General features: G+C 36.9%; 1 protein-coding gene and 1 long non-coding RNA gene across 5 annotated transcripts in view; one reads left to right on the forward strand and one right to left on the reverse strand.

Moving 5' to 3' along the window:
- POC1B (POC1 centriolar protein B) overlaps window positions 1-18,320 on the forward strand; it is a 73,391-nt gene that overhangs the window by 36,138 nt on the left and 18,933 nt on the right. For 2 of the 4 annotated variants that reach the window (XM_061369341.1, XM_061369342.1), the window contains exons 10-11: window positions 16,474-16,656; window positions 17,868-18,117. In XM_061369341.1, coding sequence (XP_061225325.1) covers window positions 16,474-16,656; window positions 17,868-17,972 — 288 coding nt within the window. In that variant the 3' untranslated portion in view covers window positions 17,973-18,117. Of the gene's footprint in view, window positions 1-8,628; window positions 8,710-16,473; window positions 16,657-17,867; window positions 18,118-18,320 lie in introns of those variants that run through there. The other 2 variants (XM_061369344.1, XM_061369343.1) reach the window with 2 other exon arrangements.
- Window positions 1-18,320, reverse strand: part of LOC133220922 (uncharacterized) — an 85,847-nt gene that overhangs the window by 28,721 nt on the left and 38,806 nt on the right. The window lies entirely within an intron of this gene.

Raw genomic sequence — 18,320 nt, forward strand, 5'->3', positions numbered from 1 at the left:
AAGCAAACACTTTAATACTGTTTAAATCTTTTCTTATTTTTCCTAAATGACAGTGCTTGGACAAGGACTAGCAAATTCTATTTATCACTTAGATTAAAGTGATCTCTAAACCCAGAGGGTGCTTTCTGCCTAAAAGCTTGTTTGAGCATTTTCCAAATACATCAACTGTTCAGCACATCTCTCCTTGCAAACCTTGCTGCATTGCTTTCTAGTTTGCTGTTAGAGATGCAGTTACTTGCTCCATGTGAGATAATGGAAACACTGAGTCAGATCCAAAAATGACATAGGTTGCTTAAAGCAACACTGAGAGACTGAGACTTTTCAAATATAATTCAGCACCAAGGGCACAAATGTTCCTTCATCAGATAGATGTTTGATAGAGAAAAACTTGGAAAGCATCTTGCATTGTATCTTCCACCAGTGTAGTTTTGAGGAAGAAATGGAAATTAGGGAGGACAGGATGATTTCACAGTCATTTTAACTTAATAACTGTTCTTGTCTGGTTAATTCCATCCAATTCCCTGATCTGCTCAGCTATGCAAACACTAATTCTAGCACAAAAGAAATAATGAAAAAAAATTATTTGGAGATTAAGTAGGAGATTAGTGTTGGCTGTAACCTAACTGAGGTTGAGCCATGTCCATGGAGCCATCTATCCAGTGTGATTTTGCTGTAACATATACAGCTGTGTTACATGCATGACACATCTGAACATTACCTTTCCTAAGATGCAGTGAAAAAATGTGAGTAAAGGAGGTGGTACTAATGGTTTCTTTTTGTTCACGCAACTGGTGTGTTGGATTCAGTTATTTTTTCAACCTAAGAGGGATTCAGCTTGCTTTCTTCTGTTTGAATGGCTAAACAGCAGGTAACTGAGACAGAGGCTGAATGCAGGCAGCTCCATCCTTCATGCTTGAATATGAAGCACTGTAAAGTAACAGCTTAAAGTATATGGCGTCAGAGGAAAGCAAGTGAGAAGCAGTCTGTGGCTAGTGATTAAAGGTCTTCTTCCAGAAGAGAAACGCTGGATTCCATTGCTGTTATGCATTTTGCAATAAATAGTATTTGAGGGAAAAAGAAATAAAAGAAAAAAATAAGCTTGGGTTAATGGGAGAAAGAGAGGTGGAGAGAGATACATGAAGAAATGCTAGCTAGATAATTGACTTTATGCTGCATTGCAACCTGAAATGTGTTAATTAAAATTGTATCATACATATTATGGATAAAAAAAAGATTAAAAAACCTGTTAGGAACAGTTTGACTAAATACTAGGGAGGTCTTTGCTTTGAGAATTTCTTTTCTCAACTGTATTGATTTGCTTGACATTAGGCCTTAAATCTTTGCTATATATGTCCTAAATCAACTTTTCAGTGTTTTTCTCTGACACAATTCTCAAGCTGACTGTGACCTATGACCACACAGTTACCCTGTTTATCCTTCCTAACTACTGATGGAATGTCAGCTTCCCCACTCCCCCTGGTATTTCTCCATTATTCCAGGATATATTAAAAATCAACATCATTAGCTTACTTGTTAAGTTATTTCAGAACTACTGAGTTCAAACTATATAAGCCAGGATTTAAAAATATTTATATGCAGGTTAAATTGTTTAATAGTCTTTTTTGCTATGGTTGGAATAGAAGGTATTTTGCCAGAAATACATTTACATTATTGTCTTCCAAAATGGAAGATAAAAATACTTCATTAACAACTTAAAAAAAATCTGTATCACTCTTTAACACCTCTAGCTAATAAGCATGCCATTGCTAGGACTTTTGTTCATGATACTTGTATAGTACAAATAATGCTTGAGTGACAGGAATTACGTAGCCTTGCTTCCTACAAATCCATGTTTCATAGGTGGTTGTAAAGTTTTATTTGAAGCTTTTCCCTTGCTTTGAGGTAATTCTAAGTTGTTTCTCTCATATACATCCTCTTGTCTCCAGTAATGTGTAAACTGGTGTCAGAGCCCTTTTCCCAGTGGGAGTACTTAATTGATTTCTCTCCTTGAGCTAGCAATCTGTTCTCAGGGAACTTGTATGAAATCAGCTCCATCTAGAATATCTCTTTCTCCATCAGGCCCCCTTAAATCTGCAACAAGTTCAAAACATAGATGTGAAGTGTGGGGAAAGCAGACAGAAATTGCCTCAGCATTGTTTCCTTAGGAATGTGGGGTAAAATGTCCACTTTACTGCTTCTTATTCTAATGGCTATAGGGTTTTTGCTGAGGTCTTCAATTATCCTGATCAGCAGTGTTTCACCACTTCTAATTTATGGTCATTTGTATTATTTTGCCTTTTACAGCTGTAAAAAGTGACAGTGTATTTTATCTGTGAAAGCTCTAAATCCCCAACAAGAATTTGGCATTTAGGACTGGAATGCCAGCTGTTGATCTGGGATTATAGTGCCAACTGCTTTCATTTTAATTGTCATTTTAACATCAAGTGTGGAGTGTGGCACACAGTAGGGATATGCCTTCCTCCATATCCAGTGTGTGGCATCTTCACTTTTTGAGTAGACCACTACCTGTCATAACTGATATTGTACAATTGATTGCATGTCATTTAGCTCTTCTCTGCAGTTGCAAGCACAGTATCAGCCTTAATAAAATGAAACTTATAAAGGAGACATACAGTATGATTTTCTGCTTTACATGTCTTTTAGCATAGTTGCATTCATATTTCTTACCTGTACCACAGTGGACAGTATTTAATGCAGTTTTCATTAATGTAACTTAATGAAGTATTTAAATATTATTAATATCTTTATCTTTCTTTCAATTCAGTTAAATCTCTAATCCAACTCCAACCCATACAACAAGCTATTTAGAGAAACGTGCTTTACTTTCAAAAAAAGTACCATGTGGACATGAGCACAAGGGAACTTGAGCACATTTCAGAATCTGGGCTCCTGTTCTTAGCAGAAGTATCTTATATGTAAGTGTTAATGTGCTTAACTTTATTGGTGCCTAGAAAAGATTTTTGTTAATGTTGTCTGTTACTATTAGAAATTGTTTTCCTTAAGATGCAGGGACATAGGTGACATGGGACTACCACTGATGCTGTGTTTTTAGCAGAGTATGGGAAGTGGTACATCCTCTTGTACCCTGCATGGGGACACAGTTCCACAAATTCTCTCTATCACTAGGCTGCTTCTGGTGATAATAAATTCTCAAAGTAATGTTCCTTTCAGAAATTTTAAAAGATCATAATATTAGTACAAATAAGGGACTTTTTTCTATAAGCAGAAATGTTATAGAAAGAGTGCAACTTAGTCATCATTACAAAATAAGAGGGCTTTAAGTTATGGCAAGCAGGAATAGAATAAAAGTTTTCAACTTTTCTTGGTCTTCTGATTATACCAGGTCAGGATTTCCAGAACAGACATGCAGTAGTTTAATGAGATACAGTGATACAATCATGTTCCACTCTTGTGCTTCAGCTCCAAGTTGTATTGTGCATTGTGGATTTCCAACATAGAAAACACTAAAGTTAACCAATGCTTTAGGTTTGGCTGTTCAAAACAAACAAAAAACTCCCAAACATACTACAAGTGCTAGAAATGTAGCAGCAAATGTAATTAAATACGGAATGTGTGCAGAAGAATTGTGTGGGAGTTTAACAAATTATTTTAAATCTGGGGGCATGTATGAATAAAACAATACACTGTGTGACCTGTTAACATTAATCTTCAAATGGTATACCCTTTATTTAGTATTTTCAGTTTACTATCCTAATTATATAGACACAGAGTTTTAAAGCCTTGCCTGTTACAGAGGACAGAGCTGTCCTCTATTCTAAGGTAGTAAGACCCTGTAAGGTGTTTTACCTAAGTGTGTGTGTGTGTGTGTGCGCGCACGTGTGTGTATATATATATGGAATATATCCATGTAGGTATACACACAGAGAGAAAAATTTTATATGTAAAAATATGCTTATAAAAAATATATGTAGCCTTCTATATATGTCCTTATATTCTGAGGAGATATTTCTTTGTGTATGCTTTTTTTTTTACTGCTTTACGTGATGGTATGCTTTTTTAATGAAAAAATCATAAATTACATTATTTTTTACTTTTATACATTAAGTGGAGAGATATGCCAATCCACAGGTTCTCAGAACCTCTTCTATACAAAAGATGCTACTCCTTGCTGAATGAAGGAGTAAGTATTGGTCTTGTTTCTTTTGTGTTGTGTGTGTATCTGCTTGTAGTAGCTCAGCTTTTCTGGTCATATAAGCATCACCACAGAGAACGGAAACTGTAAGTCAATATTTTTCTTGTACCAAGAAAGAGTAATAAGGTGTGACTGCAGGAACACAAAGTTGTGGGTTGTCATGGACACTAGACCAGGTTGTTTCCCTTCTGCCATGTTCGCCAATTGCCTCTGCAGCTTGGTGGCAAAGGAATCCTTTAAGAATCATAAGATAGAGCTTCCTCATGTTGTTGTTATAGCATTTTGCTGCTGTGAGAAGAATGAGTTTTTACTAGATTTAAGTCCCTCTTCCCTTTTGGTTTGATGGGGAGGAAAAGCTGATGGAAAAGCTGTATCATGTCACTAATCAATCAGGATCTTAACCCACAAGACATTCTCACACAAAGAACTAAGGAAAAAAGGGGGCTTTCTTGCAGCATCATTTGTGGAAGTGGAGAACAAACACCTACATTTTAGCTGACTACTTTTGTTCTATATTTATCCATATTTATTTTAACTAAAGTCATCAGGATTGTGGATGTGACTGTTGTGATATAACAGCATCTACTGAGGCAGAAATGGGAAGGATTTATGCTTTTACTTGGCTAGAACATAATCATAAACTAAGTTTTGTTTGTATTTATACTATTTAAAATAAAAATAAATAGTCATAAAAGAAATTCATCTTAGGAGATGTTGTCAGTTCTAAAATAAGAGGTTACTCAATGAGTATGGTATAGATGCAAACTCCTTTTACCTGAGGAATGGATTCAGTGATCAATATCTCTTCTAGTAGTATGTTCCTGTGAAATCTAAGACTAACATGTTCTTGGAAATGTAATTCACAGAGTGGGCTACTATTCCTACCCCTTCCCCCTGCCACGACCACCCGCCCAAATTCATTCAGAGTGGTGTTGCCATTTATCTCATGCTGACAGTTAGTCACGTCCAATGATATGTTAATTTTTGTCACTTTAGGAAGGAATTGGCTAAAATACAAACACTAAGTGTCAAATAGGAAGAAGATACATCTTAAGAGCCTGGTAGCTAATGAATTGCTTGAGCAATGAAACCCACTGTCCTGGCTTAATACAGAGAGATATTTTTATTCTTTTTTAAAATTGAATTCTGATTTTAATGAACTGGCAGAACTGCAGAATGTGTTCTTAAATCAGTAAGGTGTTTATTTTGGTTTTCTCAAAGTTCCAACTGTCACAGCTCAACAGTGGGAAAGAATTATGAAGCATTTCAAAGTAAAGCTATTATTGGCAACCTCAATGCTTTAACTGTACTTTTTATCATTGTGAATTCTTTTTTTTTTTTTTTAATACAGCCAAGCAGAACCTTTCTACCTACCAATCTTATGTGCCAACACATTTAGCATTTTAATTGGTGCTGAATAATGTGTGTATTTTGACAGAAGTTTGTAATAGAACACTAATTAAAATAAATGATTTTTTGAGACTATGCCAGGCCACTCCAAAGTTAACACCTCTTGGATATTTGTATGTGATTCTCAAATTTCTCAAGTTTCTGCAGTTCCCTACTGTGATTTCTATCACAGTAAATCGGAAAACTCAACTGAAGTACAAAGTTATGCTAGTGCTGCTAAAGCAATTTTGGAAAATCCCACCTCTGAACTAAGTTCAGCAGCACCCAGTATTGTGTTCACCTGGACATATTGGACAGCTTGTACTAATGGTGAGCTTTGAAATAGCTCAGTGTAGGCTTTTGCTGCTTTTCCCAGGTATTACGTGAAACCTAACAAAAGCACATACATTTGATTTTTCAAGTAAAATTTTGAAACTTCATTTTCTCCTTATGGGATTTTCTCTGACACTGTTGTTCAAACCGTTGTTCATCATCTGCTATAGATGTAACATTTCATTAACAAAAACAGTGGTCAAATGCTGAGGAACAGTATTCCTGTATTACATAATAAAATACTTTTTTCCTTGCTATGTATTTTTTTTTTCTCCTCTCTAATAGTAGCATTTGGCTCTCAAAGTCTTCAAGCGGTTGTGCTGGCCCTGTTGCATACAACTTTGGACTCAGTAGAGCTGGATTGCTAACTTTGATTCTAATGCTTTTTACTCCGTAATATTTTCTTGTAAATAATTTGGATGAGATTGTTCGCTCCATAGAAGTACGAATAAAACCCCAATCGTATTGTCAGTAGCCACCCCGTCAAGCGATATACCCTCATGTTGTTACCTCTGCTCTGAAGGGAAGTCAAAGCTGCTAGATCTCAGCTAAAAAGTGAAGATTTCATAGAATCAGAATGGTTTGGGTTGGAAAAGACTTTGAAGATCATCTAGTTCCAACCCCTTGATGCAGGCAGGGGTACTCTCTACTCGACCAGGTTGCTCCAAGGCCCGTCCAATCTGGCCTTGAACACTGCCAAGGATGGGGCAGCCACAGCTTCTCTGGGCAACCTGTGCCAGCGCCTCAGCACCCTCATAGTGAATAACTTTTCCTGATGTCTAATCTAAACCTACCTTCTTCCAGTTTAGAATTATTTCACCTTGTCCTGTCACTGCAGGCCCTTATAAAAAGTCACTCTCCAAATTTCTTGTACATCCCTTAAGGTACTGGAAGACAAAATCACCCCTGAGCTTTCTTTTCTCCAGGCTGAGCAAGTCCAACTCTCTCAGCCTGTCCTTGTAGGAGAGGTGCTACAACCCTCTGATCCTCCTATAGACTTGCTCCAACAGATCCACATCCTTCATATGTTGGGAGCCCCAGAGCTGAAGTACTCCAGGGGAGGTCTCACAGGAGCAGAGTAGAGGGGCAGAATCACCTCCTTTGACCTGCTGGTCATGCTCCTTTTGATGCAGCCCAGGATACGGTTGGTTTCTGGGCTGTGAGCACACACTGAAGCTGGCTCATGTTCAGTTTCTCATTGACCAACACCCCCAGGACCTTCTCCATAGGGCTGTTCTCAATCCATTCGCCCCTCAGTCTGTATTTGTGCTTGGAGTTGCCCTGACCCAGGTGCAGGACCTTGCACCTGGCCTTGTTGAAATTCATGGGATTTGCATTTGCCCGCCTCTCAAGCCTGTCCAGGTCCCTCTGGATGGCGATGTCACTGTGAAAACTTTGTGTAATGGGAGGCAAGCTAGGTTTGTCTATGTAGTAAAGTTTTATTGGCATGAGTTATGTTGGTATGAAATACCCAAAAAAATAATTCAAACCATAGCACTGATACTGTTAACCTGACAAAACCCATCGGTACAGGTGCGGCTGTGACAACAGAAACAAGCTTCTCTTGGTTTTGATTATAACTTTTAAAGAAGGTTGGTTGTAGATAATGTATGAGTATATACTTATGTATGGGCTGGCAAACAGATCTTCTATGCTACTTCTACACCAGGGGGCTCTGGTAACGTAGTATGTGTATGTGCTCGAAGGGAGGCTCTGCGGTGTAGAGACTACACCAGTTCTGTGCAGCAGTCTCCCACCCTTGGGAACCATCAGGCCCCTAGGCTGTGGAGACTGGAGCACAGAAACCACAGCTCTTGCTGGCTTTCTTGCAGGGTTTAGGAGGTGGTTACTCACATCCCTCAATCCTTTTCTTTGTCCTGGCAGAGTCTGTCTTTTCAGGATTTTGTCTTCAGTATTTTTTTGTTCATTCTCATTGAGATGTGGGGTTTAAGACAGTGTGTTCCTTTACCTCTTCTCATTACATACACTGTAACTTGGTCAAGACCAGTTTTGCCCCAACACGTTAAGTAGAAGAGATGCTTGTCTAAAAGAAATCAATCACATATTGTAAAGTATATGTTTTTTTCTCTAGGCGTAAACATGCTTTCAAGAATGAGAAATTCGTTTGGGTTTGTTGAATGATCTCTTTTCATTGTAAATTCATTTTGAACAATACCAATGAATATACTAGGTGACTTTGCCAGCTCTTTGAAGGAGATAGATGAGGTGCTAACCTTTATATATATTTTAAGACTCTGCATGATAAATCATACTGTTATTAGCTATTGTTTCTTTGTGAAGTTCAGTTACACTTGCTCAGCTAGCTGTTGGTCTAAAGAAGAGACTTTCAGTCAGTTTTGTAAGGAGGCAATAGAGAACAGAAAGAAGTCAAGAGCAACCAATCCAGAAGAACAGCTGGCATTTCTGTAAGTAGATGTGTTCCTGGTGACGATGCTCTGCTCTCACACTATAAGGTAACTCTGCCTCCTGCCCTCCATGTTTTTGATGCCCTCTGTAAACCTCCACAATCTACTACTTGGAGGATAGGGAGTTTGCCCACATGCTAGGAAAGTCCTTGGAATTTTTACTTCTCTTTCTATTCATTATCATTTGTAGTATCAAAAATAGCAGAACATTTTATTTATAGTATTAGAAAAGAGGCCTTGTCCATATAGGGTTATGCATTTGCTGTCATTATTTCACTTCTAGTATCTAATTCATTATGTTTCCAGTTAATGCTACAAGTATTCTTCTAGCCCTCCTTCAGCTTTTCCCTGCCCTAGTATGGATAAGATCAAGCACAGTATGTAATAAAATTTGTATTCGGACTCTATATAGGTAAAAAGAAGTTATCACTTGAAACTTTAGTGTTGATTTTAGCTATAAAATGTTCCCTTGGATGTGCACACATGCAAGTTAAAGTAATTTATCTAAATTAAAATTGGCTACTTTGTTTTGCAATCGTGAATAGTGGGAATGTTCCTGTGTTTTCATGTTACCTGCCTTCAGCTTTTCAAAGTTTCTTGCTGAAGCTGCACTGAAGATCATTTATCACCTTCCTTTACCTTTACTCCGTAGTGTAAACAGTTATTTTTCATGCCTGTGGAACAAGTATATAATTTATGAAAGTTTTGAATATGGCTTATCTGAACTGTTATATTTAGACCTGACTTCCTGGCAGGGAAATTCTCACCTGTTGAAATGGAACCTCTAATGATTTCTATCCAGTTTGTGTTGCATGTTCATGACATTTAGTTTTTTTATTTGTTAACATTTCAGCAGTATTGCTTGTTTTGTGGGGGAAGTCCTTTGTGTTCTCTGAGGGTAGTGGTTTAATTGGAACATCTGAGGGTTCTGTGTTTTTTTTTTCTTAACTTACAAGCTGTAGAGCTACTGCATGTAGCTGAAAATGCCTGTTTTGCTGAGGAATGCAGTCTCATAGTCTAGCTTGGTTTGTTGGCTATGAGTTTGTATCCTGATACCACTACTCATGGTCAGGATCTAAACTGAAGTATGTGCTGCCTTCAACGATGATGCCAGTGCCACAGAGGAGGAGACCAAGTATTTCCTTGTCAGATTAGATGAGGTGCACTTACATTAAGTACTTTCAATTTCTGGTTTTAGCTTGGACATTCTTTTAAGAGCTAGAGAAGATTGAGGTGCTTAAGAAGCAATGAAAGACTGAATTAAGTATGAAAATCTGTGTTAGGAGTTGCTCTGAAAGAGGTTTGCTCAAGCTAGAAATGTTTGGTAGAGCTTTGTTTTAGATGCACTGCATTGTTTAACTGTATTTTACTGCTTGAATGTAAAACTTTAATTAAACTTTGCAAATAAATTATACCACGACTACCATGTCAGAGAGCAAGGAGCAGAAGGTTTGAGAGCCTGGCACATGGCAGGTTTTTGCTGTGCTGATTCATGTGCGTGCGAGAGGAGAGGAAATGAAGAATGCTGTCATCAGCTGAAACTACAGGGAAGTTTTCTGCAGTAGAAACTGATAAAACAGATTGTGATTTAACATACTCAGTGTTAGCCTAATAGATCAGAGAGTTCTGTTTCATGTGGATCACTTACTGACTAGAAAAAAGAAAACATTTCAAAGCAGTAGAAATGATCTGTGAATAATTATGGCCTAGAAAAAAAAAAAAAGAGGGGAAAAAAATCTCCCAAATGATTCAATTTAGTTTATCCACAGAGAACCATTTTTGTTCCAGGGTAGGTTCACAAGATGGAGGAAAAAGCAGTGATAATGATAGTACTGTTACTTCTCCTGAGAAACTTCCCATGATTTCATATAGCCAAGACCCACAGGCAATCAAGGTCTGGTAGGGTGGGAGAGTACTCTGTTACACCTCTGATCTTTGGTCTGTTTGAGCCTAATGCCCTACTTATGATTAATTGTTTGTAGTTGTTTTAATCACAGTATCAGAAATGTTTAGTATTAGTAGGCAAATGTACCATGTGTTCAAAATTTAAAGGATTATTTTTAAAAAGCAGACCATGCCAATTTTTGTGATTCATTAGGAAGCTTACCAATATCATTTTTTCATATAAGCCTATCTTAGTTATAAGATCATTAAGATACTCATTTGGAAGCTGTTGTCTAAATTTTCTGAATTCAAAGCCCTTAGAAGACTGAAGAAAAATGATTTTCAGTTGAGTGACAGAGACTTGTATTTTTTCATATCTTTTGAATATGATCAGGAGATTCTTTTTCTCTATAAATAAAACTGCTCAGGCATCTTTATAAATGGATGCATTTTACTCAGATTCTACTCTTAAGCATCACAAAGTGAAGGGATACTAAGGTACAGTGTTTGTTTCTATCTGATCTGTGAATGCTTCATGGAAAAACATTTGGGAATAGGCAGGGGTGATAAGGTTATGTGTAAGGATTTTTCACAAATTGATTAAGTACCACACACAGGGTTTTGGATATTTTGCTTGACAGAAAACAAAGATGAACAATTATGGCTTGCTGTTTGTGACATCATTTATAAGCTAAATTTAATTTTCTACTGAACATCCGCTGGTAATGTCATGGTAATAACTTCCTATTGAGTAATTAAATCTGTTCCTTCTCCTCCTTATTTGTAACTCGCGTGAAGTTGCCCAAATGTGAGTCCATTTTATTATTAACGGGCTGTGAATGGAAATACTGTACACATTTTAATTTTCTTCTTAGCTTTGCTCAGAAGTAACAATTTAAAATTGATTGCCTTTTTCGAATTTATTCTCTCAAAATAAGCTATAGCTCTGAAGTCCCTCAGAAGAGCAGTTTGGGTTTTTTTTAATTGTAAGGCATATTTACTACATTGCTGGCAACATGGAATTGTTGCTTATGAATTGGTAGTATTTAAAATACTTCAGAAAAGGGGCTAATTTGAAGGAAAGGGAATATCTAGTTCTTGAAACGCTGTGTAAAATAGGCTGTGGGGTAGAGTGAGTTTCCTTAAAAAGAACTTTCTTGTAAAAGGTCATGCTGAATGAAAGTGGTGAACATGAACTGATGGGTATCCAAAAGTAGAGGAAATCTAGTGACACTGGTGTCACTCCTTTATAACAAGGATTTGGCATTTGAGCATTGCAATAGATTTCAGCAGGTCTGGACTCTTCACTGAGCTGGGGAAAACTGTAAATTTAGATAATAGGAAAGGTTAAAATATAAAGCAGGCATCTCGAGGGTACAGAACCATAGAACAGTTAGGGTTGGAAAGGACCTTAAGATCATCTAGTTCCAACCCCCCTGCCATGGGCAGCATACTTGATGTCTGACAACATTTAAAAATCTCTAGAAACTTCCAGAAGATGATAAAATAACAACCATTTTGGCACAACTTAGATTTCAGAATTTGAAACAGTCTCATTTCATTTCTCTCTTACTACTTTTGAAAGTTATTTGCTTATGTGTATTTGATCCTTTCAGATTTGACAAATATCAAGGCGTTTGCCTTATATATATTAGCACTTTCGTGTCACGTTGTCCCTGTAAGTCTTTGAGTATATAACAGAAGAATTTCAGTTTCCTGCTTAACCAACTAAATTACAAGATGACTTTTCTAGTACTCTGACTTGGCAATGTTGGTGACAGTTTACTGAGCTACAAAGCATTTTTCACAGTCTATTTGTTTGATATATTGAGTTGTGGATCAATTTTACTGCAAGAAAAAAATGTTAGGTGAGATTTTTAGTAACTTAGTGTTTGCTCTGTTTACCTGAGTTGACAGCTTTCATCCTTGGGCTGGAAGAATCTGTTTAGGTTGGCTTTAATAGCATGATTTGTAATCACTTTGTGGGAGCTTGAACTGAAATCTCAACTGTATTTTCACTGTGAAGTACAGCAGGCTTGTTTAAAAAGGAACCGAGAAATACCAGCCTCGGAATAAATTGTTTTTAGAAGAACCTGTCAATGTCTAATAACCAGAGATTGTTTTTCTCTCTTGCTCGATTAATTTTTTTTTTAAATCCTAATACTTCAGATCACAGACAGTAACTTTTTTATTTGAGTGCCATTGAATGTTAAATCTATTGTTCATTATTTAAGTACTTGAGAATTAATAGATTATCCTCAGGACACTGAAAATGCCAAGCAGAATGCCTTTAAGCAAAATCAGTATCAGTTGAAGTTTACAGTTACATTCGTTTTGGCTGTGTTATTTATTTACTTGTGTCATTCAAAGGGCAAGAAAATTAATGTATTTCTCAAAACATTAGTACAAGTATCTTTTATGATATTAGACAAACTATATTATATCTGTTTCCACTGAGCTTATTGATAATGGTGTCTAGGAAAACATGGGCTCCAGCCTGGAGCTTTCTTGCACTTCTGGAACTCACATCCTTATTCCCCTTCAGAGCAAAGGGGTGTGAACTTACAGAGCAGCGTTAACCTCAGGCCGGAAACTGGCAAATGGTTTCCTGAAGCTGTGAGGACCTTACTTCTGAGACCCCTACCTCTTCATTAGGACTGATTAAAATCAGCAGAGTGCCAACATTTTCAGAGGACACATACAGGTGTCTACAAAGAATAATTACATAAGCTTTACAAGTTGTTCCTGCACCAACTGGCTTTTCATTGACACTTCCCTCATCAGCTGCTTGTGTTTCATAAAGTATGTGATAAATGGGCAGGTTTACTGCTGCCATGCAGAATATATAACTCTTGAGTTCTACCTGTCTTCTCTGCAATGTGTCCTGTCTACCCTGCCTCCAATTCTCCTGAAGTTTGTCACAGCTTAATCAGTGAGGCCGTTACCTCTCTGTCAGGTTTAGCTAATGCTGGTTGAGGTTTGGAAGCTTCTGGGCAAGCAGTCAAGATCTGCAGACAGAAGCAAGGTTTTATAATCTCACCATCTTTCTATAGAAATCTCATTAAGAAGTCTATTCTGATGGACTCTTCTGTTATAATTAAATACAAGGATGTTCTTCATAGTATGATTGGTTATAAGGCAGGAATTCTTTAGTATGTTGCAAGACTCTTTTCTTTAACATTTGAATGCCAAATTGAGCTTTTCTGTGTTAATCAGCATTTGAGACTATATCCATCTTGTGATTTACTAAGTGTGCCAAAAAGCTTCCATTAATCCTGTTTCACAAGGACCTCAGTTATAAGTTGGTAAATCAGAAATAACACAGTGAATCTGAGCTCTTCTAGGATTGGTATCTCATATAATGAAATCTGCAAAGGGAAGATACGGACAGTCTTAAGATGCAGTAATCCTATATACTTCATGCTCATCTAAAAGTACCTAGGATGCATTGTGAGACAGAATATTCTGAGATACTTGGAACACTTTCCTTTGCAGACTTCTAACACTTTAAAGCAAGGAGCTAAAGCAATGTAAAATTAAATGGATATTTCTTTTTCTCCCTACCTTGTCCAAATATCAAACCATTTGTATTCTGTTTCATCTTGTGCTAACATAACATGCGAGCCCTTCACAATGTACAATTCTTAGAATAATTTCAAGTTGACATCACAAGATGTTTCATGTTGAGAAGAAATCAAAATTCATGGTACTGGAAAGAAAGATGTAATTAAACCATCTAGTTAGGAGTGGGGAAGTTCTGGTTCAAATCCTTTCTCCTACTGAGTTTTTATTGATTTTTATCCCCTTATGTATAAAATAAAACACCTCTTTATGGGAACAGAGCTTACCTGCTCCTGACTGAGCATCATAACCACTGAACTAAAGCTGCTTTCTGTTGACCAGTAGCAAAACTCCAACAGATGGCTGGAAACAGTACCTTTTCTACCACAGTTTCACACCTTTAAAAGGCAACAGCGTGACTGACAAAGCATCACACTGTGAGCCATGAATTTAAATAGCTTTAGACAGAGAAGGCCAGTTCTCTGTAGTCCAATGCAAATGTTGTAACCTTTGGGGCATTCTGTAGAGCAGCCTCAGTTGTTTAATGTTTGAAATCTGTAGTTTGATGTCTAGCACAATTTTATTTTTTGACATGTCCCACTATGAGTACAAATCACTGATGGATTTCAGTAGCGGTTGTGTCAGCCCTTCATTACTTGACATGCTTAGTTCGTTTGCATAAATCGGTCAGCAAGCACAGAAAAGAGTGCTGAAAGGGAACTGGAGGTTTCCTCTAGTTCATTTAGCTGTTTCTTTCATCGTAGTGAAATCAATGAGAATGACATATCTTAAGAAGGATTTCATGTGGGTTTGTAGTGTTGTAAGTTTACTATAGTATAGAAGTGTATGCAGGGGTATCTTCCCCTATCCCTATCAGTCCCATACTCTGCACACCATGGGTTCTTGCTTGGGGGCTGACTCCTGTCTTTGAAGAAATGCACAATGATGCGTTTAACCTAGAGAGGGTGGTGAGTCTTTCTTCTTTGCCCTCCTCTTCCTAAGGTACAAAATCCTCTTACCCCACCACAATCTCTTCTATCAGCTATTCTTATTCCTAAACCCATGGTCTTCTACTGCCTCTGTGTGTGTGGCATTTGTGGTTTGCTTTTGTGCTTTGCTTGTAAAATGGGAAGCCTTTTCAAGACAGATGGTGGACACCACTTATCTCTTAGTTGTCTCTCATTGACAGAGATACCCCAACCCCAACACTTAGGGAAGAAAATATTTGGAGAATAGGCAACAGTGAGTTCAGAGAACAGAGCTTGTTAATTGGTCAGGACTGTGCAGGATGGCACTGAAGACACAGGAATAGTATTGTGAATAACCCAGGACTATGAGTTCCTGATGATATAATTTAGAATTACTTATAGTTAAAATCATTACATTATTGCAGTAGTAGTATTTCACCCACTATTCTATGATCCTGCCTGATTCAAAGGCAGGGTCAACTACACATAAATCTTTCTTGACAGAAGAAATCAACATGCCCAGGTAATCTTGTAAAGATTTGTCACTAATTCTGCCTAGCACTTTACATTCTGCAAGGTTATTTTATAGACTTAGGAGAATTTTATTCTTTTTTTAATGGCCAACAATGATTTTAAGACTCTTTTTAAAATCTGTTCAGCTTTACAATATAAATATATTCCAGGTACATCATAAAAATTGTGTATTTAAAATATGTCAGGTAAGACTGAAACTTCCCCTTTGCATAGCTTAATGGATATTCTCATCACTTGTCATTACGTTTCAGAGAAGCAGTTAAATTGCAACCATTTATAAGTTTTATAAATGTTGTGGATATTGGAATTATAATTAGAGATAATAAAACTTGACTACCTCAGTTCATTTTAGTATAAAATTAACTAAAATTATCTAAAGATATAAGAAGTTTTCAGATATATCTGAAAAAGTCATTAAGTCAGGCAAAGTTGTTATAAAGGACCTTCTAATGAATTAGTGATTATTTAACCTTTTGTGACTCAAAAGGTCCATTAAGAACTTCAAGGCACAAACAGAACCGGAAGTGATTGGGAAGATTGTGCTCTCTTACTTACCCATGAGCAAAGTTTATACATCAGAGTTATTTCCCTCTTAATTTTGCATTGTGTGGGTCTTTTCTGTTGTTTTCTCCTTGTTTTTTTCTGAAGGAATCAGTTTCTCAAAAAGTAATGTCACTGAGTAAGCAACTAAAAACTACTTAATTCTTTTATGCTGAATGAGGAGGTTAATTCATACTAAACAAAGGTTTCATATTATGAATCTGGATGGAACCCTTGTGATCTAGTCATATATGGATTTTTCACCCATATGACTGCTGTGAATGAATTTCTTTGTGAACTAAAGCTACCTTTTTGAAGAAAACGCCAGTCAGCAGTAGCTTTAATTCAAGCTCTAGTAGTACAGCGTGTAGTTCCTCAACCATATGTACCTGAAACATGTACCTAAAGGCTGCTGAGATTTTTCCTGTTACCTCATCCACCACAGCTGAAATTCTCTCTTAGGTCCAAATGAAGTGCTAAGAATTGGACCCGGTACAAGACCCAAATCTGAAAACCCTTGTGTGTGGGCATCTATGTGTAAATAGATTATTTTTTTCTTTTTTTTTTTTTTAATTAAAAGCCAGACTTTCCTATCTTCTTGTATGGTTCCAATTAAATGAAGACAAAGGAAACTAAATCTTCAAATGGGGTTTCTGTATTCAAGGATTATGTCAGCAATGAAGATGTGCAGAATCCCCCTGATTCAGTCTTGGCAACAAGTTCAAAAAGGAAGTCAGAGAATGAGAGTGAATCAGCTGTGCCTAACGTGGGCAAGCAAACAGGCATCTCCCCCTCCCTGGGTAACACTTTGGAGCACATTGTGGAGCAGCTGGATGTTTTAACTCTAGTAAGTATGCAATAACAGATAACACTTGCAGTGGGAAAATGGTAATGCTGTCAATGGGCAAAAAATCCCATGAACCATGTTCCTAAACCAGAATATTAAAGGCTTTGGTGTTACTTTGAGTAGTTGTATAGTCAGGTGTCTGTTCTGGTTTTTTTCCTTTCAGCAAATAATGATCACATTGTGTTTGCTAAAGTAAGAGCTTCCTGCTACATAATCATAAATATTATTGTTGTATTTCTAACTCAGGAATAAAAGACTCACTGTTTTTTAGTAGTGAGATCTAGCATTAATTTGTCAGAAGCCAGTTCTTTAGCAGATTCCAGCTTGAACAGTCATGTGGTAGCGGGGCATGAACAAAACAAATTTGTAATGTACCATTAAATACTTTTTCAAACTTAGTGTTCAAGGTGTTGGATAGGAATCTAAGCAGTGGAATAATTCCTAGTGTCAATGAAACTGCCCAAATACTGGTCTCCAGCAGTGACTCTGAGTCACTTGTTTGCAAATGCTCAATACTTCTTTTTAGTAGTCGAGATTTAGCCAATCTGTGTTTTAAGATAATACTCTGTGGTCTGTCATATATTAACATTAAATCAAATGAAAAATGAGTGACTATTGCAAACCTGTGTTGTTTTGCAATACAGAATAAGAAATACAGAGTAAGAAATAAGTTTTGGGAAGTACAAATTCAAGTCGTCAGTTGAAAATCATTTGTGTTGTAAATTGGATTAAAAAGAAACTGCCAGCCTATGTCCAGAAACCTTTTCTGATGAGGGCCATCTCTTGGAGGATGCCTTTTAATAGTTTTGGGTTTTTTTTTCTTACTTCCTGTTTTTGGGGCTACATTAGAAGTTTCTTTTAGGTTTTTGGAAGATATCATTTGGGATCAACCCTGAGGGCTGTTTTTCTGTTGAAATATGGATGCAACTTTCACATAGTATTTCAGAGTAATTTATATAAGCACAGATATATTGCATGCTCTCAGAGAAAATATTTTGTGAGCACAATTTTAAACCTTTAGGCAATCTCCAGAGAAACAAACCCATTATTTTTAAATAGAGTTGTAAATAGTGGAGTAGCTAAGGAAAAGCCATTTTAGGGTATTTTTTCCTGTTGAGTTAGAATGATTCTGCTTATGTTACTGTGTTGCACACTTGTAATAATTTGTGAGTAAAACCAAACCAATTGAAATTATTGCCCTCTTCATGCAGACTGTTTCAATCCTGGAACAACGTCTGACTTTGACCGAAGATAAATTGAAAGAATGTTTAGAAAATCAGCAAAAAATGTTACTCGAAGAAAGACAGGAAGCATAGAAGATGAAAACGAACTGTACTGATTAATATGTTTCATATACTCACAAGGAAATAACAACTTTTACTTTGCTGGATTTTGCTATAAGGAAAAAAATATAAATCCTCCTTTTCTAACAAGTCAATGTAATAACTGAAATAAAAAAAATGCACAACACATTTTAAACATTCACAGTATCACAGTATGTTAGAGATTGAAAGGGACCTCAAAAGTTCATCTAGTCCAATCCCCCTGCTGGAGCAGGAACACCTAGATAAGGTTACACAGGAACGTGTCCAGGCGGGTTTTGAATGTCTCCAGAGAAGGAGACTCTACAACCTCCCTGGGCAGCCTGTTCCAGTGTTCCGTCA

This window comes from Neopsephotus bourkii, unplaced genomic scaffold (genome assembly GCF_033783945.1).
Source record: "Neopsephotus bourkii isolate Nb327-2 ecotype Australia unplaced genomic scaffold, CSIRO-AGI_Nbou_v1 NB_1493, whole genome shotgun sequence".
Lineage (NCBI taxonomy): Eukaryota > Metazoa > Chordata > Aves > Psittaciformes > Psittacidae > Neopsephotus > Neopsephotus bourkii.